At 37.1% G+C, this 24,212-nt stretch overlaps 5 protein-coding genes across 5 annotated transcripts; 2 read left to right on the plus strand and 3 right to left on the minus strand.

Moving 5' to 3' along the window:
• Positions 1-3,902: 3,902 nt before the first annotated feature.
• Positions 3,903-4,978, minus strand: LOC21395057 (zinc finger protein ZAT1). Its single transcript, XM_010112532.2, has one exon. The coding sequence runs from the start codon at positions 4,879-4,881 to the stop codon at positions 3,988-3,990; it is 894 nt and encodes a 297-aa protein (XP_010110834.2). The 5' UTR covers positions 4,882-4,978; the 3' UTR covers positions 3,903-3,987.
• A 2,749-nt stretch (positions 4,979-7,727) lies between these two features.
• Positions 7,728-8,448, plus strand: LOC112094382 (acanthoscurrin-1-like). The gene is made up of 3 exons (XM_024175067.1): positions 7,728-7,848; positions 7,935-8,120; positions 8,405-8,448. The coding sequence occupies exons 1-3, from the start codon at positions 7,728-7,730 to the stop codon at positions 8,446-8,448; spliced, it is 351 nt and encodes a 116-aa protein (XP_024030835.1).
• Positions 8,449-11,080: 2,632 nt separating this feature from the next.
• On the minus strand, positions 11,081-13,763 carry LOC21395058 (WAT1-related protein At5g47470). Its single transcript, XM_024175059.1, has 8 exons — positions 13,286-13,763; positions 13,090-13,155; positions 12,735-12,851; positions 12,405-12,648; positions 12,168-12,329; positions 11,937-12,088; positions 11,524-11,677; positions 11,081-11,429 (listed from the first exon to the last, which is right to left on the minus strand). Exons 1-7 carry the CDS (start codon positions 13,474-13,476, stop codon positions 11,527-11,529), a joined length of 1,083 nt encoding a protein of 360 aa, XP_024030827.1. The 5' UTR covers positions 13,477-13,763; the 3' UTR covers positions 11,081-11,429; positions 11,524-11,526.
• A 4,326-nt stretch (positions 13,764-18,089) lies between these two features.
• Positions 18,090-19,835, plus strand: LOC21395060 (putative pentatricopeptide repeat-containing protein At5g47460). The gene has a single exon (XM_010112535.1). It carries the CDS (start codon positions 18,090-18,092, stop codon positions 19,833-19,835), a length of 1,746 nt encoding a protein of 581 aa, XP_010110837.1.
• A 626-nt stretch (positions 19,836-20,461) lies between these two features.
• Positions 20,462-21,906, minus strand: LOC112094383 (protein ANTAGONIST OF LIKE HETEROCHROMATIN PROTEIN 1-like). Its single transcript, XM_024175068.1, has 3 exons — positions 21,382-21,906; positions 21,070-21,301; positions 20,462-20,967 (listed from the first exon to the last, which is right to left on the minus strand). The coding sequence occupies exons 1-3, from the start codon at positions 21,904-21,906 to the stop codon at positions 20,462-20,464; spliced, it is 1,263 nt and encodes a 420-aa protein (XP_024030836.1).
• Between the last annotated feature and the right edge of the window lie 2,306 nt (positions 21,907-24,212).

A 24,212-nucleotide genomic window follows, 5' to 3' on the forward strand; every position in this document is an offset into this window, starting at 1 on the left:
TAATGTAAGTTAAAAGTTTTTCTCACTAAATTCAGAGTCATCCAGTCGATTCTAATTTTATAGCTTAAATCGAAGATGAGAGTAAGGCTGGTTTGGCTATTTGTATTATGGCAAACGTAATCACAAAAATAGGGAGTAAGATGATGAAGTTGAAGCTTTGTCACCAAATTATTGCCGGAGAAAAGGGTTGGAAACTCTTTTTGAAGTACCATTTTAAGGCTCAATATGGATTTATATTCTTCATTGTGAGAAGATCAAAATGATATATGCTCAAAACGGTTAATTAACGAGTGAATGAGGAATTGACTCTCAAAGCGCTCTTATAAAGTAAAAGAAAACTAAAGAAAAAATTCTCATGAAGTTGGAAAACTAATGAAAAAGCTCTTTGTCGCATATGAGAAAAAGACAGTCTAAGAATCCCCACTCAAAATTGTGCCGAGCACCTTTTAAGATTCACATGAGTATTGTAATGAAGGTTTTAACTATTCTAAAGATTTTTGTTGCTTGTTGCAGTGGCGACAGACATATGGGGTAGAAGCATGTGTGGTATTAATGTGGATTTAGATATAAGAGGTGTGAAACTCACCGGAAGGCTCGCGGTCCGTCATTAATTGGAATTTGAGGAAGTGTTTTTGGTGGTTGTATGTTCAATCAGGCACTGGCCCGTCAGAGATGCGAACGTTGACTTCGCTGCAAACTGTTGGGCTTAGGCAACATCACATTGCTTAGGAAGTAAAAGAGGTCAATATGAACGTCGCCAACCTTCCCTGCAGCCGTAGGCGAGTCTTGAAATGTCAAGAATATTGAAGCTTTTTCTCCACATAATCATTTCTCACAAGTAATATATGCTTTACTGTCAGTTTCTTCACACAATACCTTTTTGGCCCTTCTTTTACCACTCAAACAAATGCAACCAAAATTAATATGTTAAACTTTTTCTTTTTCTTTTTCTTTTTCTTTTTCTTTTTCCCTCGCCAATCGAAAGTAATCCCGTAGATTCGAATTCTACACCTTAAATTGAAGATTCTAGTAAGTTTGGTTAAGTTATTTGTATTATGGCAAACATAATCACATAAGTACAGTATAATCTGATGAAGTTGAAGCTTTTTCATCAAATTGTAAAGAGTTAATCGAACACAAAATCCAACAAACTCCTAAAAAAAAGAAGCTTTTTTTTTTCTTTATTTTATCATATTTGTTTTTCGTTTAAAGCAAGATATGTACAGGTTCCAAATCAGAAAATAGTAATAACTAATTAGGTGCAGTTTGAGTTGGCAGACAGCATATAACATTTGGTGTCCCCTTGTCCGCGTTTCGCTCTGTTTTCATAGCAACTTTCCAAAGAAAACAAAAATGATGCCACATATATATCATGGACTATACAGTCTACCCCCGGAGCATGCTTACAAAAACTATACATTGGCAAATCATATATCCACACAGTTTGAGTTATGTTGAAATTATGATTTGCATGACACCAAACTGCCTATAAATGAAACACAAATGCTTTCCACATTTGCTAGAATAGTGATTAAAGTGCCTAACACCGTTTCGTCAAATGACACTTTAAAATTTGGGTATAATGGAGTTTTGAGTGAGGTTGCTGGTTCAATCTCGTGTTGTATTTTTAAAAAAAAATAATAATAATTAAAGTAAACTTAATTAGTGACAAACATTATACATACCAACATATATAATACTTCTTTTTAATTAAATTATCATGCAGCCCGTGCAATGATTGTTTTCAACTGTGATTTGTTGTAATATGCACATATAAGTATGATGCATGTATTAAAAAACAAAAAACAAAAGAAGGGAGAAAAACTGACATGGTTGGTGAGGGTTGGATCGAAAGTGTAGATAAATTTGTGACGAGGACCTTAGAAAAATTACTAGGAGAGGTCCCATGATAAACAGAAAGTCAACTGTAATATGCTAATCCAACGGTTTTCAATTGAGTATATCTTAATTCTATATTTATAATATAATGAATTTACATTAAAAAATATTGTGAAGAGTGTTACCCCTTAAACAGGTGTAAAAGCCTGGCATAGACAGTTTGAGAAATGAGTGATGAAAATAAATGACGACTCCAATTTTTATAAATTAGTACTAGTATTAGTATGTAATGTGAAGTGTTAAAGCAAAGTAAATTTAGAAATGAAGAATGAATAAAGGTGTAAAAGCGAAAGACTAACAATTTTCAATGGCGTGCCACAAGTAGTCGTTAGGTCAAAGCAAACACAACATATAAATAATTGGTCCCTTTGGTCACCAAAACACAAGTGAAGGAAGGTAGAACCGTAGAAAGATACATTTGTGCGAGTTGGGCTTGGGAATCTTCACATGACATGAGACAGATAGAGTGTCCTGTCCTGATCAGTGATCACAATCACGGTTTTAAGCACATCTTATCTATCTTATTCTTATGACTAATGAGGAAGCAACAAATCACATGCAAATCCTTTTTTTCAAAAAAAAAAAAAAAGTAACCTTCTGACCCTACTCTTATGTGAAAATTGTTTTTAATGATTGTGTAAATTAAATATGCATTTAACAATAATAATAATAATAATAAGAGTTGTCTATAGTCTTTCGGTTTAAAAATGAAGAACAAGTCTCCCATATGTCATCGTAACGGGTCTATGTACCCATCGTAACCAATTAAAAACTTAACGTAATTTTTTTATATTGAGTCGTAATAATTATTATTTTAAAAATTTAAAGTCATTTTTAAACATATAATAATAAATGAGATGTACATTTAACATGAATAATTATATAAAAAATATTAAAAGACACGTTAATAAACGATTGTCATTTTTAATGTTAATATAATCGTTCCATCATAATTGATTGTCATTTTAAATAATATTATCATGAAGAATTATATTTGTTTATGTTTTTTTTTAATAGACATATATGATCATACATAAAGATAGTATTTTATTTATCATACGCATGACTTTTAATTTGACAAGAATGGGAGGAATTAATTTAATTTACGAGTCTGACTGATTCTTCGGTAAGAATTGGAAATGCGGGAAGTAGCTCCTACTTTTACCCGGATACTTCGTTGATTCCAAGGCAGATCAGATTAGATATTATTATTATTATTATTATTGATATGAGCAATGAGACGGGGAGTGAGTGTAAATTTGGGATCTTCTACTTCTGCGGCCTGGCCGGGGATAGGACTTAGGAGGGAGGAACTTAACCTCACCTGAAATTAGGTGCTTCTTTCGAGGTTATTTTTGTCATTCCCGTAATCAACACTTTGTTTCTTTCTTTGTTCCTTTCTGTCTGCTTCACACTTGATCCTCCTCAAATCATTTGATTCTATGCTTCACGCTACAACAACTCTAAGCATTGATGGACTTTGATTTTTGATAGATAGATTATAGATAGATAGACAGATGGAACGAACGAACGAAAGGGACAAACAAAAGCAAAATGGTAAAATAATAATAATAATAATAATAATAATAAATGGGTTCGATTTTAAAGAGATGTGCTTGATGTTTACAGGAACAGCTGGCTGTAACCTAACAAACAGAAGAAAGAAATTGATGACCGCTTTGTACTTTCAGAGAGACCAACCGCAACCAATCCCCAAAAACTTTTTTTAAAAAAAAAGGGTAAAAAAGAAAAATCTCTTGCTTCAATCACTGCAACTGGCAATTTCCGTGACCAAACCCAATGTCCGCCTGCAAATCTTCTTCTACTAAAATTTAACACTTTGAAGTTTTTGCTATGAACGATTTAACACTTTTTGACGAGTTTCCAGCTACAGACAAAAAAAAAAAAGACCACACTTTTTCGACATATTTCGAGTAGTAATGCTAATGTGCTGTTACTCGCATAAAAAAAAAAAGCAAAAAAAAAAAAAAAAAATTGTGAGATTTTTCCACTGTAAACAATAAACAGTTTTTGGTAAATCGGAAAAGGAACATTTAGAATGTTTAATAAAGATGACGACGAATTCAATCAAGCATCAGAGAGAACGCTAAAATCGTCTTGATCATCGAAGGGAGCTGGTAAGTTGAGATCTATGAAACCCAAATGCTGTTGCTGCTGCTGCTTGACTGCTTCGACTACTGAATTGGAATTGGTTGTTGAGGTGATCTGGTGAGATCTCTTGTGACCACCCAAAGCCTGTCCTGACCCAAACACTTTGTCACAATACGGGCATTCAAATATCTTCTCACCATCACAATCTTCTGATTTCCTATAACAACAAATCTTGTAATGCCCACACATTGCTTGGTAAGATCGAAACACTTTGCTGCACTTGTCGCACCGATTCTTCGCCCTTCTAATCACACCATTCTTCTTCTTCTTCTTCTGCTTCTTCTTCTTCTTGTTTATAATAATAGATGTAGACATAGATATAGCTGATTTGTGGTCATGAATAATATTATTGTCTGCCATCCAAGCATCCCTGGAAAGCATCATGAGAGAAATGGCAACATCCTCTTCGGGCCAAGTATCAGACACTGAAGAACTCACCGTGGGAGTAGTGCAGGGAGAAGTTGAAGTGGCCGGCTTTGTCCGAGTTGTACGCTTACGCTTGGATCGCGGTCGAGTTGGGTTTTTGGTTTTGGAGTCGGTGTCGCTCTCTCTGTCCTGAATGACGGACCCACAACCACTTGACAACTCAGGATCTGCAAACCTCAAACTCTTCTTGGGATTCTCTCTCAACCCGTAAGACTTTTCAAGTCCTTCTTCTTCTTCATGGGATTCTTGTTGATTTTGTTGTTGGCGTTGGGGAGTCTTTGGGGGAAGAGGAAGACCGGCCAAGTGAGCCTTCATGTGACCTCCCAAAGCTCTGCCATTCGAGAAGCTTCGAAGGCAGAGCTTGCATCTGTGTTTCTCCATCATATATCAATGCGATTACAACTTACACAGAGTCTCAGTTATGAGAAGAGAGAAGGGAAGGAAGGAGCAAGCACAGATCAAAGCATTTTTTGTTTTGGCCCTTTTGGGCTCTCTCTCTCTCTCTCTCTCTCTCTCTCTCTCTTGATCAAAGCATATATATATCTCTAAAGCTAAAATAAAGCAAATAAGCTTGTCCCTTGGGAAGCATGGTGAGATCGGGAAGTTAAAAGGAGTAGGTGACAAGCATTCCTCCACCGGTCCGAAACACACAACACACACTACCCAATAATCTTATTATTTTAATATTATTTGTAATAAGTAAAACACTTGTATTTTGTATGGAGAAACCAAAAAAAGTATATTATTAGTTTGATTCTAACACTTTGAGAGTGACTAAGGACATGTAACATGCAGACCTTTTGCGCATTTCGGAAAAAAAAAAAAAAAAAACTTTTACTATTATTATTTACCACACCATCCGAATTCCATAAATTAGTAAGGCTGTTCAGTTTGTTAATTTGAGTTTTTAATTCGAGTTGAGATGTGATTTTATTTAAAAACTTTTTACTGTAGTAAAAAAGTTAAATGTGATTATTTGTGAAAGCTTTTCATTGTAGTAAAACTCAAATTTTGAACTTGAATCAACGAAATAAATGAGACCTAAATTTGACAATTAGAAATATTGCTTCGGCTTGGGTATTATAAGTCAGATTCTATTCTTATTATAATAATAAGATAAGATAAGATAAATAGTTTTTTTTTTCTTTTTTTTTTAAGGGGAAGGGCAATAGTGAATGGTAATAGTAGTCATTGCTCGGAGGTAATAGGTATAGTAGACATTAGAGCATGATGGAAGTGTTATACTTAATTTTTAGCGGCCGAGTTAGTTATTTTAATAGAAATATATAAAAAAAATATATTTATTTTAGTGGGGGTATATATTATTTTAATTAGGGTTTAAGTATAAAATTTTAAAATAATATTTTTTTCAAAAAAAATTGAGTGGGGGCGGTAGCCCCCACTCAGCCCCATGCAGCTCCGCCGCTGCTTATTTTCAAGACCAAAATGCATGTCTCGTTTATTTCACCGATTCGAGTTTAGAATTCGAGTTTTGATACAATAAAAAACTCCAGAAACAGTCACATCTAACTTTTTTATTACAGTAAAAAACTCTCATATAAAGTCACATTTTAACTCGAATCAACGAACTAAACGAGCCCGCAATTTGTTAGTTTTGCAACACATGATTTTTGTATTTAAAATGATTGAGCGCCCTCCTTTTGTTGGTCCCTTTTCAGTTTTCATGCCACACACACCCACCACATTGCGTGACATGATCTGTTAATATATACATTTTTTAAATGTAATATCTCAGATCTCAACATTGTATGGCCGCATTAATGAAGTATGTAGTAAGCTGACCCTGCTTTCTCAAACACCTTTTCTTTTTCTCTTCACTCTTCACAACTCTCTTTTTTCTTTTCTTTTTTTTAATTTTTTGGAAGGCCATAACTCCTCCGTATTTTTCTTTTTGAATTGGAGATAACTTCAACTAAGGGAGACCCTTTTCTCCCCCTTTCTTTTTTGAAGATTTGAATCCAATTTATGATTATGATTAAAACAAGTGTAAGACTACTAGTGTACGTGAAAACTGCACTCTATACTAATGCTACCATTGTATGTGAACACTGGTGCTACCTGGAAAATGATCCACCTGGTGAAAGTGGTCTAATTTCACAGTTTTACTTGAAACTACAAACGAAACCCAATTTTGTTTATGGTGAGAATGTGAGAGAAGTAGCTAGCTGGACTTGGAGTGACATCCTAAGATTTTAGAATAAATAATTAAATTAAATTAAAAAAGAATAAGATTATATGTTAATTACTTTTTCATATGCATATTAGTCGGTGGTTCCATGAACTCCAACTGTAACAGTCGACTACTTACCTGATGAATTTGATAGAGCGTTATCATGCGCATTTCGTGTCCTGCATCACAACCACACTCTCCAAACTCCACAAACCTATGAAGAAGGTTGTAGGGTTGTAGCTCATATTATAATATGGTTTTGAGTACACAACATGTATACCTTGTAGGTTGTAGCTAGCTCCTATTATAACATGTTAAAGGGATTAATTGGATGGAAATTGAAAAGGAACTTATAATTGTTATAATGGTAGTGAAGTAATGAGGTTTGAAATAGTCACACACATATATAAGAGAGTAATAACTAAATGGGATAAAATCAAATCATTTTTGGCATGCTTTTTAGTACTGTATTTTTAATAATATTAAAATAATAACTCACTATTTTTTAAAATATCTTATTGACATCCTGAAACTGATTTTTAAGATATTAAATGATCTTAGTGCCATTCTATTTAATTAACTAAAAATTAATAAATTTTGAGGAAATTTTGAAAATAATTTAAATCATTTGAAAATTAAAAAAAGAAAGACATTTATTTCTTCTCGATCGCTAGATTCACTACACAGAGTTTCCCTTATGGATATTTCTATTGTAAATATTTGCAATTCTCGTGATTTTACCTGGTTTTGATTCAATTCAACATTGGGTAATTTTTAGTTTGTCGACAAACAATCTAAAAATTAATTTCAAAAATTCCCCCCGAACTATAACCATTTTAACACTTTGCCCCCCGAACTTTAAAAAGTAACATCCGTTCCTCCCCAACTTTGTTCCGTTAACAAGTTTTCTCCTTTTGTTACAATGAGTAACGAAATTCATTACGTGTCAGGCACATGACCTATATGAGGAGAGTATTATCGTAAATTAACCTACAACAACCCTTTCAAGCATTAAAGAAAGAAAATTTAGTAAATTAACATGACCTATTTGCTAGGCTACAGCGTAATCTCCGCCGTTAGATTAGAACCTGATGGAATGAGAGGAGTAATCCTAGGAGGTGAGGGTGCATTCTTGGAAGGTATTGATGCTGATGGAGGAGGTGATTCTTCAGGGAAAATAGAAATTGGCTAAGGTGAAGGAGAACTTGCGGTGGCGAAGATGTCAGGGGCGAGGGTGAACTCTTAGGTACCGTTGGTGATGGTGGTGGAGGTGAATTTTTGGGTGGTTTTGGCAATGGTGGAGGTGGGGAATTCGTAGGTGGGTTGGATGACAGCGGTGGAGGTGAACTCACTGGCGGAGTTGAACTAGGTGGTGGTGGTGAACTCACTAGTGGAGTAGAACTAAGTGGTGGTGGTGATGGTGATGGTGGAGGTGAAGTTTTTGTGCAGAGTTATGATTGTACGAAGATGAGGAATAAAATAAGGAAAAAAAGAAAAATAAGGGATGAAGATGGTGAATTTTTTTAATAAAATAAAAAATTATCTGATTAAAAAGGTATAAATGTAATTACGCTTTCAATTCTCACTAATTAAGTGACACGTGATAATTTTATCATTCATTGTAATATAAAGGAGACAAAATGTTAAAAAGAAAATTTTTGAAATTAATCCATAATCTAATAATTCTATGAACTTCATTTTCTCGGCCAATAACAGGATCAACAAGTTATTTTCCTTCCCTCAAAAAACAAGTTCTTTGACTAGAACGAGCAGTCAAATTCACACAGAATAGGACCAAAGCTTCTTATTACATTTTGTTTTTCCAATGGATTTCATAAGAGCAGCTTTGTTAGAGAAAGCCTTTTCATTACAAATCTGTGATACTCCATGTGATTCTCTGCCCTCATTGGCAAGCTCCCCTTGAAGTTTGACCGCTGCTACTGCACTCAGCAGCCACTTCGCGCCTGACTCCTTGTCACGGACGCAACCTCCCTTCCCCACACCTTCTCGGCGCATGTTTCACGAGTTGGGATTTGGCGATTGATTTCGCTGGTGGCCGGCGTGGAATGGGGCTCAGATCATCGAGGCTGGAAACGATCTGGGTCTCGCGAATCGCGTCGGACCTGAGCGCGAGGGAAGCTGTGCTCTTAACTCTAACAGCTCCTCTCTTCCTACTTTTCCTGCCCACGCTCTCTCTTTCACTCTCACCTGGACTCCACCGGACCCTCCTTATTTACACAATTTCTCATTCCCAAATTCTCGTGTTTACTATAAACTTTTTTTTTTCTTTTTTTGTTGAATAGGAAATAAGAAATTAAATAGCACGCGCTTGCTTGGCTTTGTCAAGGTCAAAGAAATGAGAGAGAGAGAGAGAGCTTTCATCAGAGCTCTCGTTAGAGGATGTTTAGTATTTATATTGGTTCTCTTATTTGAATTATTATTTATGATTCATTATAGTATTTTTTTTTATAAAAAATACACGTAAATAAAAAATAATAATTTTAATTTATGAACTAAACGTTTATTTTTAAAATTTTAATTTAAATTAAAATATAATTTTATGTGAAAATTTTTTATTATAATAAAATTTAAATTAACGAACCCGTTTAGTTCGCTGATTCGAGTTTTTAATTCGAGTTGAGATGTGACTTTATGTGAGAGCTTTTTACTGTAGTAAAAAAGTTAGATGTGATTATTTGTGAGAGCTTTTTACTATAAAAAAACTCGAATTCTAAACTCAAATCAACGAAATAAACGGGGCCGAACTGAGTTTGTTTCGGCCTTCAGGGGTGCTACTGCTACTGCCTTCAGGGGTGAATTATAGTTTATTTATTTATTTTCCTATGATTACTTGGCTACGACTTTGAGTTTTATTTATTTATTTATTTTTGGGTTTGGGTGGTCGGTGGTCCTCTCCCCTAACTCTGGATAAGCAACCGGGTCGGCCCCATTTTGGGCTTGCTGTTGGCCCATTTCCTTCGCCGTACTTTAAACACCGAATAGAAAACGAAGATGAATAAACAAATAAATAACATGATTGTTATTTTATTACAATAGAAATAGAAAAGGAAAATTTCATATTAGAATTTTGTGTTTTAATATAATTATTTTTTAATATCGTATGTTTTTAATAATTTTAAATTATTATCTTGTCGTTTTAAAAAAATATTTTTTAATACTTTGAGGTCTTTTTTAGATGTAAAATGTTAAATTTATCATTCTTATTACTTACTAAAAATTAAAAAATTTCAATAAAATTCTGAAAATTATTTTTAATTTAATGAATTATTTTTAATTTTAATTTTTAAATATTTGAAAAACTATTTAGATTTTTTCTAAATTTATTATTTAGTTTTTGGTTAATTAATTAGAAAGGTACCTTTAACATTTTATATTCCAAAAAGTAACCTTAAAATACTAAAAAATAATTTTTTAAAACATCGATGTACCACTTTAAAATTATTAAAAACACAAGATATTAAAAGAAAATTATGTTAAAATATAAGATACCAATATAAAATTTTCCTCAATAGAAAAGCTTTTTTTGAAGAAATGGATGTCACGAGAGAATATTTCTGCCTTTGATTCACGAGTTAATATGCATTTGCGGAAAGACGTTTGATAGTTTGTATCCAATTATGCTCAGAAAACATATTAAGCAAAGTTTTTTTTTTTTTTTTTTTTTTTTTTTTTTTTTTTTTTTGGTCTCTTGAATAAAATGGAGCCGCAAAAAAAAAAAAAAGGTTTTGCAAACGTTCTTTTTGTACGATGTAGAAAATTGTTCTTCTACTTGGAAGAATGTAGTGTTGTTAGAGAGAATGATATTGGATAAAAGGGTTAAAATCATAAGAGTTTGAGCCAAGTGAACATAGATTTTGCATTGTCATAAAAAAACAAATTAGCATTTATGGGATAATTACATAAATATACCTTACAGTTGTAATTTTTTTGATAATTTATTTTTCTATTTTTAGAAACTACAGACGATAACTAACGAAAACTGAGGAAAATATATACATCGATATTATTGTGAATATATAAATTTGCGCTCGTAAATAAGATCGTGGATTGTGGTGGAATACTTGCCCCCAACATTTACAACCACGTTTCTGCATAAACAATTATAATCAAATTATTAAACACGTAAACAAGTGAATGTGTTGTGTGTTACTATACATTACCCGCCAATTTTACCAACTAATTCCCCCTTTCATCGCTAATCCATTAAACTAAAAACGCATTCATGAACTCAAGTCCACGTGTGGGAAGTTAGGCGATGCCTTAAAAATCTATCATAAGTAATTGAGGCGGTGCTCACAATCACTGCCACCAAATTGGCAACCAAAAAAGAGGGAGTGACAAAATTCAAGAGATGTCATAATGAAAACAGGAAGAAAAAGTAACTGCAATTGCAAAGGTTACACTATACTGATCCTTGAAGAAGAAGTTAGAAACCTAGACATGGTTATGGTGTAGAAGAAGCCTAAAACAGTTGATTGGTAAAGAGGATTGTTCCTATCGACACGTTAGCAACATTTTGTGCAAATAACACAATAAGCATTCCAAAATTTCCTCAAGTACTCCTACCCTCACTTCTCTTGGTCAACTCCATATTCTTGTTTCCGATGGCAACAAGAAAAACTGCAAATGATTAGCAAACCTCATCTCATCCCTATGGTTTAGGAGCAGTCCATGGAAAAAAGAAAACAGCCCTTAAGGGTGGACCCACACCATCATTTTTCTGCCCAAAAAAAAAAAAAACAAAACAAAAGAAGAAGTTGAGAAGCAAAACTAAACAAACATTGTATCATGACTCATGAGGTGAAATATCATACATATCAACTTAAGAGAGGCTTCTCTGTGTCGAACTCACTTGCAAAGCCATCGCCATCGCCATCACCGTCGTCGTCGCTGCCATTGTTACCCTCTTTGCCTTTTGCCCATAGCACGAAATACAGCCCCGTAAACATGAGGAACATGCCCGCAAGGCTGCGCGTGCGACATAAGGGGAATTAATAGCACAATTACCAAACATGGATTATAATGTTATCATCAAAACTCGTAACTTCTTTTCTTCTTCAACAATTTGGATTGCTGATGGACAAGATAAGGAGCAATTACACTGGAACTAAAATTGCTTTCCCCAGTAGCTCAAAACAAAACAACAATCAATAGGAGAAAAAAAAAAAAAAAAAAAAAAAAAAAAAGGAAAAAAAAAAAAAAAAAAAAAAAAAAAAAAGGCAAGTACCTTCCGAGACTAATGGCATCTCCAAGAGTGAAAAGAGAGAGGAGGACGGAGCAGAGAGTGCCAATGGGACTAAACATGGAGACCAAAACCGGCCCTCTTTTCTTCATGGCCCATCCGTTGAAGCTCACGCATGCTCCGCTTACTGTCCCTCCCTGCATATGCATTTTCATTCATTCATTCTTTTTCAAATGCATTGTAATGAAAGGCTTTCATATTAGTATAGGAACTTGCCAGGAGAGAGAATCCAATCAAGTCGGAAATGCTGAGAAGTGGCCAACCGGTCTCCACCCGGTGGTCTTGGAGAAATTGCACAGCCGCCGTGACAAACATGCCGATCAAAGATGTTATGGCGCACAACGACATTGGTGCTGGAAATTCCCCCAACGTTGCGGCCTGTACATACATAAATATATAAAGGAAGAAAACACAAAAACAAAAACACAAAGAGGAAGCTTGGATACTAAATACCTGCAAAACAACATTTGTGGACAAAACGAAGACAGCAGCGAGGAGATATAAGCAGCCGATGAACTTGTGTTTATCGAAGAAAACATCATGAGTTGTTGGGGGAGTGGATGTGATGAGGCTGGTTGCGGTTGTTGCAGTTGTAGCGCTGTGCATTATGCTCATTGTCAAAGCCCCTCCCACGCACACCATTGTCCCCACTATCTTCACTTTGCTGTATTTGCAACTCAGTTTCACTTTCTCTAATCTGCCCACCATTTTTTGTCTGGTGATCAGTCATGACACCAATTAAATCATCTTCAAAGACAAGGTAACATAACGTCGTAACGTCACCTTAAGGTCCACGCAATTACAAAAATAAGGCCCGGAGCGAGGTTCGGCATTGCTGTTGCCATTGCTGGTGAAGTTAGCTTGATTCCCTTCAGCAATAGAGACTGGAACAGAGTTACTCTGCAAAATAAACAACCAATGATTGCTATGCCTCTCTTGCAGGGCATCAAAGGCTCTTTATACTCCTCTTTGTAAATTCTTCCAACCCAATATACAATTAAATTATAAGCACCAAAAAGGAACTATATATATATATATATATTATATAGATATGAGATTTGTTTTAATAATGGTTGTTAATGTTCTATATAAAGTCATACATGTAAATTTCAATGGAAAAACAAAATGAAAATTGTACCCTCCAGAGGATATGAGGACAAGCTGAATGATGAGCTTGAAGCTGAATTTCTTGGGCCATTTACTCCTGTGAAGGAAACAATGCATGTGCAATTGTGCATAATGATTTAGAGAGTGGAGAATAGAGAATAGAGATGAGACGAAAAACAATATATATATATATAAAAGAAATATTGATGAAAGAAAGAGAAAAATACCTCTCAAAATAGAGAGCGATGGGGGAGAGAATGAGGAAAGTGGCAAAAGTAGAGAAGATGATAATGGTGAAAGGGTTAAGGCCAAGAGACATGAGATGACTAAGCAATACGGAATTGCCTGCATACACAAACTGAACTCCAATTAACCCTCCGATTATGGTCACATCTTCTATTACGCGATCCCTCTTCATTCTTTCCCCCACCTTCAACCTGCACAACTTGTTGTTGTTCCTTGTTGCTGCTGCTGCTGCTGCTGCTGCTGCTGCTGCTGCTGTTGTTGTTGTTTTCCTCTCAACCCAATCCAGGATTGATGATTGCGAAAGTGATGATTTTGTCAAATGTAAACAATAACTACTGATGAATCATCTTCTTTCTTTTTCATCTTCTCGTCAAATGGTTGATGGTGTAACGTTTTCCTTGTAAAAGAAAAAAATGGTGTAGCTTTTTTTTAGATATCAACCAGCCTCTTTAATTTGCCTTTTTCCTTTTCAACTTTTTGACTCTTTTAAGGAACAAAACATTTTAGATTACCTTCTCATGAACGTCGTTTTTCTCTCTTTTCTCTCTTTCTTTCTCTCTCCCTTGCTAGCTAAATTTTTTCGATCTCTCCTCCTAAACTTTGATGACAAACAACATAGCCTAGATTGTCTCTCTATCCCTCCCTTCTAGGTTTTTTTTTTTTTTTTTTTTTTTTTTTTTTTTCAACCCCTAGATTACATCATCTCTGTCTGGATTTTTCTTTTTTGGTAGCAATTTCTTTCTAAAGGGCAGTGGGCTATATTTAGTTTATGTTTTGGACGATAGAGCATCCTTTTATACTCCACCTAATAACTACAATCCATTTTGCATAATTTATTTATTTTATAGAAAGAAAAATCGAGATTGAGAATCGTGTAAATGGATGATTATGATTAGACAGAATAAATGGCAAGGAGAAAATGACTCCATGTTTACTTAACGTTTGTGAAATTTATTAATGCAGAAAAATGATCATATACAATAAATGGCAAGGGGGAAAATGCACATCAATCCATTATATTCTAACTATTTTAGGTTTATAAACTAACTTTAAATAATTTCTTTCAGAAACAAAAAAAAAAAAAAAATGGGGGAAGAAGAGACAAAATTCCATTGCATAAATAATGAGTTATACAGAGTCATAGTACATGTAAAACACAAATAGAGTCTTGTGCGATAATGAAAACACAAATACAGAGTTTGGTAACTCGATGTCTAATAACACATATCAAACACTTAAATGATAGTTTGCTACACTAATCCGTTGTCAAATAAAGCATTATACATCACAGTACATTTAAAACAAACTCAAATGTAAAAAAAGACTAATCTGTGGTAAAATATATGGGGAAAATTGACCATCTAAGGTGACTTAAATGTAAAAGAAGAACAATCTTCCATTACATTTACGGAGTTGATGGACGGGTAAATGGATTTGGGGGGTGGTTGTATGGATTAGGTGGCTGGTTATATAGGTTTGGCGGCTGATTGAAGGATTGTGTTTGCTGTCCAAAGTGGTTTGGCGGCTGATTGTACGAATTTGGCACTTGAGAGAAGTTTTGCGGAGGCTGACTATAAGGATTAGGAACCTAGTAAACCAATGGAGTTTGTGGCACTTCAACGAAGTCATTTAAGAATGCCCTCCTCATCGGATCATCGAGCGTGCCCCAAACTGGATGCCATGCAGCAGAAGCCATTATTTTTTCATACGCATGGGCTTGCGTAAGCGGATCAATTCCCATTTACACCAACGACGATGATATGAACTCACTTCACTTGGTCCATTGACGGTGTTGTTATTCGACAGGCTCTCTTTGCTTGAACGAATATCTCCTCACAAATCATCACGCATGTCCCTAACCATGTCAAGTAGATCCTCCCGCATACTGTCAGCTGATTTGCGGCCCCTTCCCTGTTTCTTGCAGATCACTCGTGAAGAAGAGGCGACATTGGTCTTATTTCACATTCCAACGCGTTCCACGCAGTGGCCAAACTCAATACGAACCTCTTCATCATCACTGTTTTGGTAGGGAGCATTTTGATTGTGTTGTGGTTCTTCATCCCCAGCGCCAACCTCATTGGAGGGTGCACCGTCCAATGGCTCTTATTCCGCGGCAGGGTGATATGCACCTGCACCAGAAGCAACAACTCGACTGGTGAAAATGGTGGTCAAGAACATCTCATTCAGCTTTCAACCGTGACTGAACAGTGTGTTTGCTTCACGGTTCCTCTAGCAAAACAATAAAAAATGTTAACTTTCCTTTCACTTACTTACCAAAGTTAATCACTTGCATTTTTATGAATGAAGAGGCGACTAATGAATCACACATATTACCTTGCAAAGATCTTTTTGCAGATTCTCCGAGCATGTGAAACTTTTACTGATAGGATCCCAACCAACTCTTGTATGGTTTTGCAACATTATGTAAGCTACGTAAACCTTACCAAGTCAGTGGCGTTTCTCCCTCAGCCGCTCACCGTCTGGTACGTAGTCATAAAAAAAAGTGGCCATCTGAATAGCCCATTGGTTGTAGTCACGAGATTCCAGTTGCTTCACGTGGTTTGCGCCATGGTATTCGGACAGACGCTCAAGTAGAAACGCTTCTGCAGCGGTGCTCTAATATAACGGCCTCTCATCCGCGTTTTTCCTAAGCATCTACAAACGCATATGACAACCAAAAGGAAGACAATGCGTGCATATAACAGGGCAGGACTTACAAGAACAGTTTGCAAAGAGAACCACCATAAAACATCACAAGCAACAACATGAGATACAAGCAGCCACCGCACCATACAAGCCAAAACAGGAAAAAAAAAAAAAAAAAAAAAAAAAAAACTCTGGAAGCAAAGCAATACATTAGAGAAAAAATCAATCACCAATTTTAGAACTCACTCCATACAATAGTCATATTCTTATTCATACTCTATTATTTTCCTCTGTATCAACTTTGTTTCCTCTGATAATCTACGAATGTAAGCATTTTTTAAGGTAGAAGCAAAGCCAAGAAATATTTGTTCTTATCACATAGACTGAATTATATGTCGGAAGAGGGATGCAAGAAAGACAGGTCTCAGTGCTGATGTAATTCTCATTTCACTCTTCTTAAATCAGGTGTTGGTTAATCTCAAGTCTAGTCTAGTACTTTTCCCCTTATGAACATCACTTTGCTAACCTTAGACTTAAATGTTATTTTGGATACTGGTATTATTGAGCAGATTCTGTTTCAGCTATGCGTGAGGCATTAGTTATTAGTAATCTAAAGAAAACAAAGGCAGGCATTAGTTATTAGTAATCTAAAGAAAACAAAGGCACCACTGCAATGAACATCAAACCTTCAAGAGATAGATCCTTGAAGAGCAAAACCAACACAGACAAAAATTTCTATGAACATTTTTTCCTACCTCAAATTCTTTACACAAAAGTATTACAGAATCATACAAATGAGATAATTATCTCATATTCTTTCTCATTTCTGTTTCCTAGAACGGTTGTTCTTACCTCAGATTGTTTACACAAAGTATACAGAATCAAAGTATTACAGTATATTATCAAAGCATCTGTCAACATAATGCAAAGCAGTAAAATTTAACACTCACTCACTCACTTTTACATAGCACATAAACGCCAAGAAGTACTGGGCTGCGAAAAAAAATTGACAAAAACTTGAAAAATTTCGTGCTATCAGCTATTGCTACAAATTTCATTCACAAAAGCCCTATATTCTACTGATAGCAACTCCATTAACAGAAACCCTAATCCCTAATTTCATTGGCAGTATCGGGTGGTACTACTGCCATGCCTTCCTGAAAATCACCCACAAAATATCCCAATCGATCTGATGATATTACCATACAGATGTGAATAATGTGAAGATCACATACCGTTACAGCATTCAACTCTGAGGACGAGATGAACGACACCGCCGGCAGAACACCAAACACAGATGAAGGTTTTTTGTATTTGTTCAATGAGGAAGAAGGCAGGGTGGTTCTCTGGCAAAGTCGGTCGAGCTGGGTAGGGGTCATTACTCGAGGGAACAGTGTCGTTCACTGTGCAACGGTTCTTTTTTGGGCTAAATCAGGGGAGGACCTGATTTTGAATTAGGACCCAAAAAGTGACTGGGAACTCAAATCCTCATTTTAACCCAATGCATGACTTTGTGAATCCAAACATAGATTCTTGCACATGACTCCGGATCATAATCTAGACCTCATTCTAACCCAATGCATGACTTTGTGAATCCAAACATAAATTCTTGCACATGACTTCGGATCATAATCTAGAATCCACCAACCAAACGGGAATATTTTAGCACTATATACTTCATTCTTAACTTTATATTGTTTATAAGAAAATGTTAAGATGATTTTGAGTTATTAACCTCTTTATACTTTTTCACTTTTCTATACTACAGGGAAATTATGATCCTACTAGAGGAACCATGGCAAAAGCCTATTTTTAATTATATTTCTCTCCCACTTAAGAAACACAAAAGCACCAACCATGAAGTTTGTGTACGACGAGTTGATGCATTGTGACTTATGGAAAATTATCTAACTATTAAAACATGATTTTTCCTGTTAAATTTCAGAAATTTTTTGTCAATTTTAACGTTAGGGATCAAAATTGTCAGAAATCAAAAAAATTTATAGCGCAATTTGTAAAAATTCAGAGTGTTAATAACCCTTTCTTGAAACAAAAACGATTAAAAAAAATCAACTTTTTTATTGGCAGTAAACTAAACGTCAAGGCGGTGTGATATTACGGAGATTTATTTGCAAATCCATGCAAAGATCTCCTCTCAAGAGTATCCTCAGGCACCTGCAACTACAACAGAAGCAGCCTCGTACATGTTTTCGAAAATGCTTTACCTCCGATGTTTCCAACCACAACAAAAGTAGAACCGCAACTGCCCATCTCCAGAGGGAAGCTCGTGAGTCATGGCGGAGCGCCAAACCAAGTGTGTACGCTTTGCTCCACCTCCTGCGAGCTTCAACCAACCTCCGCTCTGATTTATTTTCTTATCAGCTTCATGGCTACATTCTACGATCTGGGTTCTCCTCCGATGTCGCTATTTCAACTGCCCTGATTCGTTTCTACGTGGGAGGTCCTTCGCCAGATGATGCCCACAAAGTGCTTGTTGATATGTCTCAACCAAGTGTTGTCTCTTGGAACTCTATGATTTCCGGGTTCTTGCGCTGCGGTCACTCGCGTAAAGCATTGTTCGCGTTTCTCCAGCTTGAAAGGTCTGATATTTCCGCAGACTCGTATTCCTTGACGGCTGCTTTGGCCGCTTGTGGCCGGCTAAGCTTCTTGCGGCTAGGGCGGTCTATTCACTCGGAGGTTGTGAAATTAGGCGTAGAAAGTAGCGTTGTTGTTTCAAACTGCTTGATCGACATGTATGGGAAATGTGGGTCTGTTGAAGAGGCAATCCATATGTTCGATGAGATGGTTGATAAGGACCTGATTTCATGGAACTCAGCAATCGCAGCGTGCGCAAGAAATGGATGCTTAAAACCAGCAGTTTGGTTTTTAGAGCAGATGCCAAACCCCGATACAATCTCATATAATGAGCTGATTAGTGGCTTTGCTCAGTTTGGAGAGATGGGAGAAGCAATCAAGATTTTGTCAAATATGCCAAACCCGAATTCATCTTCATGGAATTCTATCATAACGGGATATGTAAACAGGAACCAAGCCAGAGGAGCTCTGGATATCTTATGTAAAATGCACTCAAAGAACATTGAAATGGAGCAGTTTACTTTTTCAAGCATTTTAAGTGGAGTTGCAGGCCTTTCAGCAGTAACATGGGGAATGCTGATCCATTGCTGTGCAATAAAAGGCGGTTTGGATGCGTCAGTTGTTGTGGGAAGCGCCCTAATTGATATGTACTCGAAATGTGGGGAGGTAAAGAATGCGGAATCAATTTTCCAAGCACTAAAAGAAAGGAATTTGGTCACTTGGAATGCCATGGTCTCTGGCTTTGCTCACAACGGAAAATTTTCAAGAGTGATCGACCTTTTTGAGCAGCTACAGATGGAGGGGGGTGTAAAACCTGACGAAATCACATTTCTTAATGTTTTATCAGCGTGTTCACATAATCAAATACCATTAGAAACCGCATTTCGGTATTTTGAATTAATGATCAAGGATTATGGGATTGAACCAACCGTTGAACACTGTCGTTGTATGATCCGGCTAATGGGACAGAAAGGGGAGTTAAGGAAGGCAGAGAAGTTGATATATGAGCTAGGTTTTGGGGCTTCTGCGTTGGTTTGGAGAGCTTTGCTGGGCGCTTGCGTAGGTTGTAAAGATTTGGAGGTTGCAAAGATTGCAGCTGCGAAAGTGATAGAGTTTGAGGGTGACAAGGGTTATGCGTACATTGTTATTTCCAACATATGCGCGTCTTATGGAAATTGGGATGATGTTAAGGCAGTAAGGGAGCTGACAAGAGACGAGACGATTTGGAAAGAAGCTGCTTGCAGTTGGATTGAGGTTGAAAATGTTGTCCCAAATTTAGTCTTCAGATGATGCTACTAATTTCAAAGTTGAGTCCTGGGAATTGGAGGAGTTATGTCACTTTCTTTCCTTTCCAAGGAAAGGATAACAACAATAATACAAAAATAAAACAATAATAAAAAAATAATAAAAAAAAGAGTTTTGCACAGCACAACTTAGGCCTTGTCTCTCGAGACTCGAGCAGAATTTCCTATGTCCAACGAATTAAAATTGGAATCTCATTTGGGCCCGTTCACTTCACTAACTCAAATTTTATGATTCGAGTTAAAAAACTAGATTCGAGTTTCAAAAAAGTTGAGTGTAATTTGAAATTTGGAGTTTAGTGTTTAGGTGTTGACTATTTAACTTTTGAAACTTGAGTTTTGTGTTCACTTGCACAAATGCCAAACTCTAATTAATTTCAACATTGGCATGCATTTCTGTTATGTAAAAAACGTGAACATGGTGCATTTCCCACATTGGCATGCATTTCTGTTCTTCATAAGAATATATATATATATAAATGTATATATATATATATAACATATATATATATAACAATCTGGGGAGGGCAATTATAAAGGCAACCAAGTAATACAGAAAAACTAATCTATCAACGCCGGTTGTTCTCAACCAAGTAATACAGAAAAACTAATCTATCAACGCCGGTTGTTCTCATATGCAGCCCACATACTATTAGCTATTTCATCCCTTAAAATGTGCATTTGTCGTCGGTGTGGACGGTTTTGATGTTGTTGGCTTCCCCGATCAGGATTGTGATTTTGATTCACATCTTGCTCTGTGTTGAGTGGATCAATTTCTGCTACCGGAATGGCGTCTCTCATGTATTGGGTTAGTAGATCATCGTTGTGGTTGTACATATGTATGAAGTTGTGTAGAATAGCACAAACAAGTGGAATATCTATTTGTGTCTGTATCGGGTAGTTATTAATGCACTTAAGAATACGAAACCTGGCTTTCCAGACGCCGAATGTGCGCTCGATACAGTTTCTGAGGGAAGAATGAGTGTAATTGAATAGCTCACGCTGAGTTTGGGGCCGACCCCTCCTTGCCCGATACTCTTGAAGGTGGTAAGTGCTCCCTCGGTACGGTGCCAAGAAACAATCATTGTTTGCGTACCCAGAGTCGACGAGGTAATATTTACCTGTTGTGTGCGTTAGAATATATTACGTGAATGTATTAGTTCCACATGGAAGCACAAACGTGTAGTTTTCGAAAAGTAATGAAAGATCAAGCTTACACATACCTTCTGGTGGAGTAGGGAAATTTTTTTCCCTCGTTTCTGTTGCGGATGCAAGCACACGTGCATCATGAGCAGAGCCCTCCCATCCAGCTAACATGTATGTGAACCTCATGTCGAACGAACAGACTCCTAATACATTTTGAGAGAAGAACCCCTTCCGATTTCTCCATACCTCAGCATTTGCAGCGGGTGGAACACATGGTACGTGAGTACCATCCAGAGCGCCAACACAATTCTACGTAGTAACTAATTACCATACACAACAACGCAATTCTACATATTTATCTTAAAGAGTAATTAGTTTAGAAAAAATACCTGGAACCATGGCAGATACTTGTTTCCACGCGCGGCTACGACAGGATCGATAATGTCGAAGTTTGGTGGTGTAAGGAAGTTAAAACGGAGCTCATACAACGCCTTCAAAACAGCGTGGAAGTACTTTGAAATGGTAGCACCCGAATGCTGCCATTGATCTTGTGACTCCCTGTTGTTTGAACTTTGACATACAATGTATAGAAAAATAAAAAGTTGCTCGTGCACATTCATATTCCTAGTCGGTCTTAAAAGCCCTTTAAGCTCAAGTAACGTACTAAGACGCTTGAAACAATCACTTCCCATTCTAATCTTCGACCTAATAACGTCCTCATGTCCATCAAGTAGGTATTGAACACGCATTATACCTGTGAGTGCGGATGTATGCTTTGGTTGAGGCAGGGGTCTTTCCATGTATGTGTAGTAATACCACAAAACTACTGCTACTGCCGCAATCTCATAATCGTCATCTGAGTCGTCACTATCATCATTTTCAGGAACGTGGTTTGAGGGACCTGCATTCCACATTGCTACCTGCGAGACATGCATAATGAAAGGATAACAAACGAATATATATGAAATGGTCATTTGATCCGCAAGTAAAGGTGACTACACATAGTACATCAATAAATATTGTTCTGCGCAATGCAACTCAATAACCATAATCAATACAACACCAGCAGGGCCGTAGTAAACATAATTAGCAAAGTCTACTCAAATACTATGTTGAAATCTAAAAATGAGAAATGATGTTCAATCGTATGAATACAGACAATGGTAAAAACAATATTTTATGGAACTCAATGCTGGTCTGGACTGCCATCGCCACCAAAGTGTCCCGGTTGCGGCGGAAAGTGAGGCATGTAGTATGGTGTTTGGGGATTATACGCAGCCGGTTGTTGGGGATTGTAGTTTTGGGGATTTGTAGGAAATGGTGGGACAGGTTGTTGTCCCCCAAAGTTTGGGGGCCGTGGCATATTGTTGGTGGGTTGTTGGCCATAGAAGGGAGCCGGTTGCATATAGCTGCTGGGTTGTGACATGAAGTTGGGAAATTGTGGCGGCATAAACTGTGTCCCCGTAGAGGCATGGGGGTTTGAGAAAGGTCCATGTGATTGAGTCCTAGACATACTGATTGTTCTTGTCACGAAGAAGTTACGTTGAGTATCACTCATTCCCACGAACAGCTTCTGCATATTTGGATACCAAGCAATAGCCTCCAAAAACATTATTGCGGTTTCATCATCAAGCGCCATTTCCCTAACTATGCCCTGGCATTGGTCCTGGAGATCGACAATAGGCGCAGCTTGATTCGCACTAGAGCTTTTAGTGCGACTACTACGCTTGCTTTCAATAGAAGAGACAAGCTTGCCGATTAAATCCCTCGCTACAGGGTCACATATTACCTTATGTGAGGACTTGGCTGGTTTCTTGCCGATCGCTTTCGAGGACGACGCAATGTTGAGACCTCTAGCTGCATTGTTCAAACCGGCCCGCATGGAGGCAATGAAACCATCTTCGCTGCCACCCTCATCAGATGTCGCCCTTTCTTCGTCGGAGATGTGTACTGGACCCTCATCTATGTTCGTTGGATTATCCAATCCCTTCTCAAATGCCCCACTTGCCCTCGTACCACCAAAGGCCTCATAGTACAAGTCCCAATTTTTAAGAGGCTGATTCTTTGCCGATTTTGCCCATTTCTTGTTCTGCATATGAATGAGCAAACAAAATGACCTTGGCAAAATATTGCAAGAATTGACTACCCATAGAACAATAATTGTTTAGACGTTTACCTTGGCAAAATCTTCCCAATATTCATCAGTGCATGTCACAGCACCGGTAACAGGGTCCCAGCCAAGTCCTGTGTTATTGCGTAATGTAAGCTCATGGTCAAACTTGGCTTTGAGTCGGACTTTCATCTGCTGCACTTTGGCAGGGGTGACTTGATCCTTAAAGAACTGTTGAAGATGTTGCGCCCAATCCTCCCATGTTTTAGAATCCGGTTTTCGACCGTTGGCATCACGATTGTAGGCAGCGAGTCGCATAAGCAACTCCTCTTTCTGCCTTTCAGTCCAGTGTAGAGTGGCTTCATCGTCGGGTTTCCCTCTCGGCATCTAAAAATAGGAAAGAAAGAAGCGTAACGACGCACAAGAAGAATGGCCGTACGCGTGAGTCAGATATTTGAAACAATCTAACGACTAGACACAGTTATAAATGGCTCCGAACATTTTTCGAACATCACTGCCATTAACCAACGTACTATTACCTGGTTTATACATGTAACAAGTGAGGCAATGTTATTACTGGCTCAGAAATTTTGTAGCTGAGAAATCGCAACAACACTCGGAGCATCATCCTTATAAGCAGGAGTGACGTAGCTGCCATGCTTCAGAGGCACTCGATAAATTCCAATGAAGCGATAACTAACTGTCACATTGCCTACAGGACGCCACTACGACGAGTGTTCTAATTTTTGAACCAATTTCATCATTGCCAACATTACCTGTTTGTTAAGCGGTCATGTGCGATACAACCATAGGGGAGTCAATACACTAACAGCAGAGGCAGTAGATCCACAGGGGAGGCAATAAGCTAATGTAAAAACGGCAACAGGATAGCCAATACAACAATAAGAGAGTCCATAAGCTAAGGTAAAAACAGCAACAGCAGAGCCAATACATCCACAGGGGGAGGCAATAAGCTAGGTAAAAACGGCAACAGCACAGCAAGTACAACAATGGGAGATGCCATAAGCTAAGGTAAAAACGGCAACAGCAGAGCCAGTACAACAATAGGAGATGCCATAACCTAAGGTAAAAACGGTAATGGAGAGAATA

This window comes from Morus notabilis, unplaced genomic scaffold (genome assembly GCF_000414095.1).
Source record: "Morus notabilis unplaced genomic scaffold, ASM41409v2 Scaffold448, whole genome shotgun sequence".
NCBI classification, from domain to species: domain Eukaryota; kingdom Viridiplantae; phylum Streptophyta; class Magnoliopsida; order Rosales; family Moraceae; genus Morus; species Morus notabilis.

Coding starts and splice junctions, on each gene's coding strand:
- LOC21395057 (XM_010112532.2), bottom strand. CDS start 4,881: ATGATGGAGAAACACAGATGCAAGCTCTGCCTTCGAAGCTTCTCGAAT.
- LOC112094382 (XM_024175067.1), top strand. CDS start 7,728: ATGACCTATTTGCTAGGCTACAGCGTAATCTCCGCCGTTAGATTAGAA. Junction 7,849..7,934: donor TATTGATGCTGATGGAGGAG/GTGATTCTTCAG, acceptor GTGAACTCTTAG/GTACCGTTGGTGATGGTGGT. Junction 8,121..8,404: donor TGGTGATGGTGATGGTGGAG/GTGAAGTTTTTG, acceptor GGCCAATAACAG/GATCAACAAGTTATTTTCCT.
- LOC21395058 (XM_024175059.1), bottom strand. CDS start 13,476: ATGAAGAGGGATCGCGTAATAGAAGATGTGACCATAATCGGAGGGTTA. Junction 13,156..13,285: donor ATCGCTCTCTATTTTGAGAG/GTATTTTTCTCT, acceptor TTTCCTTCACAG/GAGTAAATGGCCCAAGAAAT. Junction 12,649..12,734: donor GTAATTGCGTGGACCTTAAG/GTGACGTTACGA, acceptor AATGGTGGGCAG/ATTAGAGAAAGTGAAACTGA.
- LOC21395060 (XM_010112535.1), top strand. CDS start 18,090: ATGCAAAGATCTCCTCTCAAGAGTATCCTCAGGCACCTGCAACTACAA.
- LOC112094383 (XM_024175068.1), bottom strand. CDS start 21,906: ATGTGGAATGCAGGTCCCTCAAACCACGTTCCTGAAAATGATGATAGT. Junction 21,302..21,381: donor AGTATCTGCCATGGTTCCAG/GTATTTTTTCTA, acceptor GTTACTACGTAG/AATTGTGTTGGCGCTCTGGA. Junction 20,968..21,069: donor TTTCCCTACTCCACCAGAAG/GTATGTGTAAGC, acceptor CGCACACAACAG/GTAAATATTACCTCGTCGAC.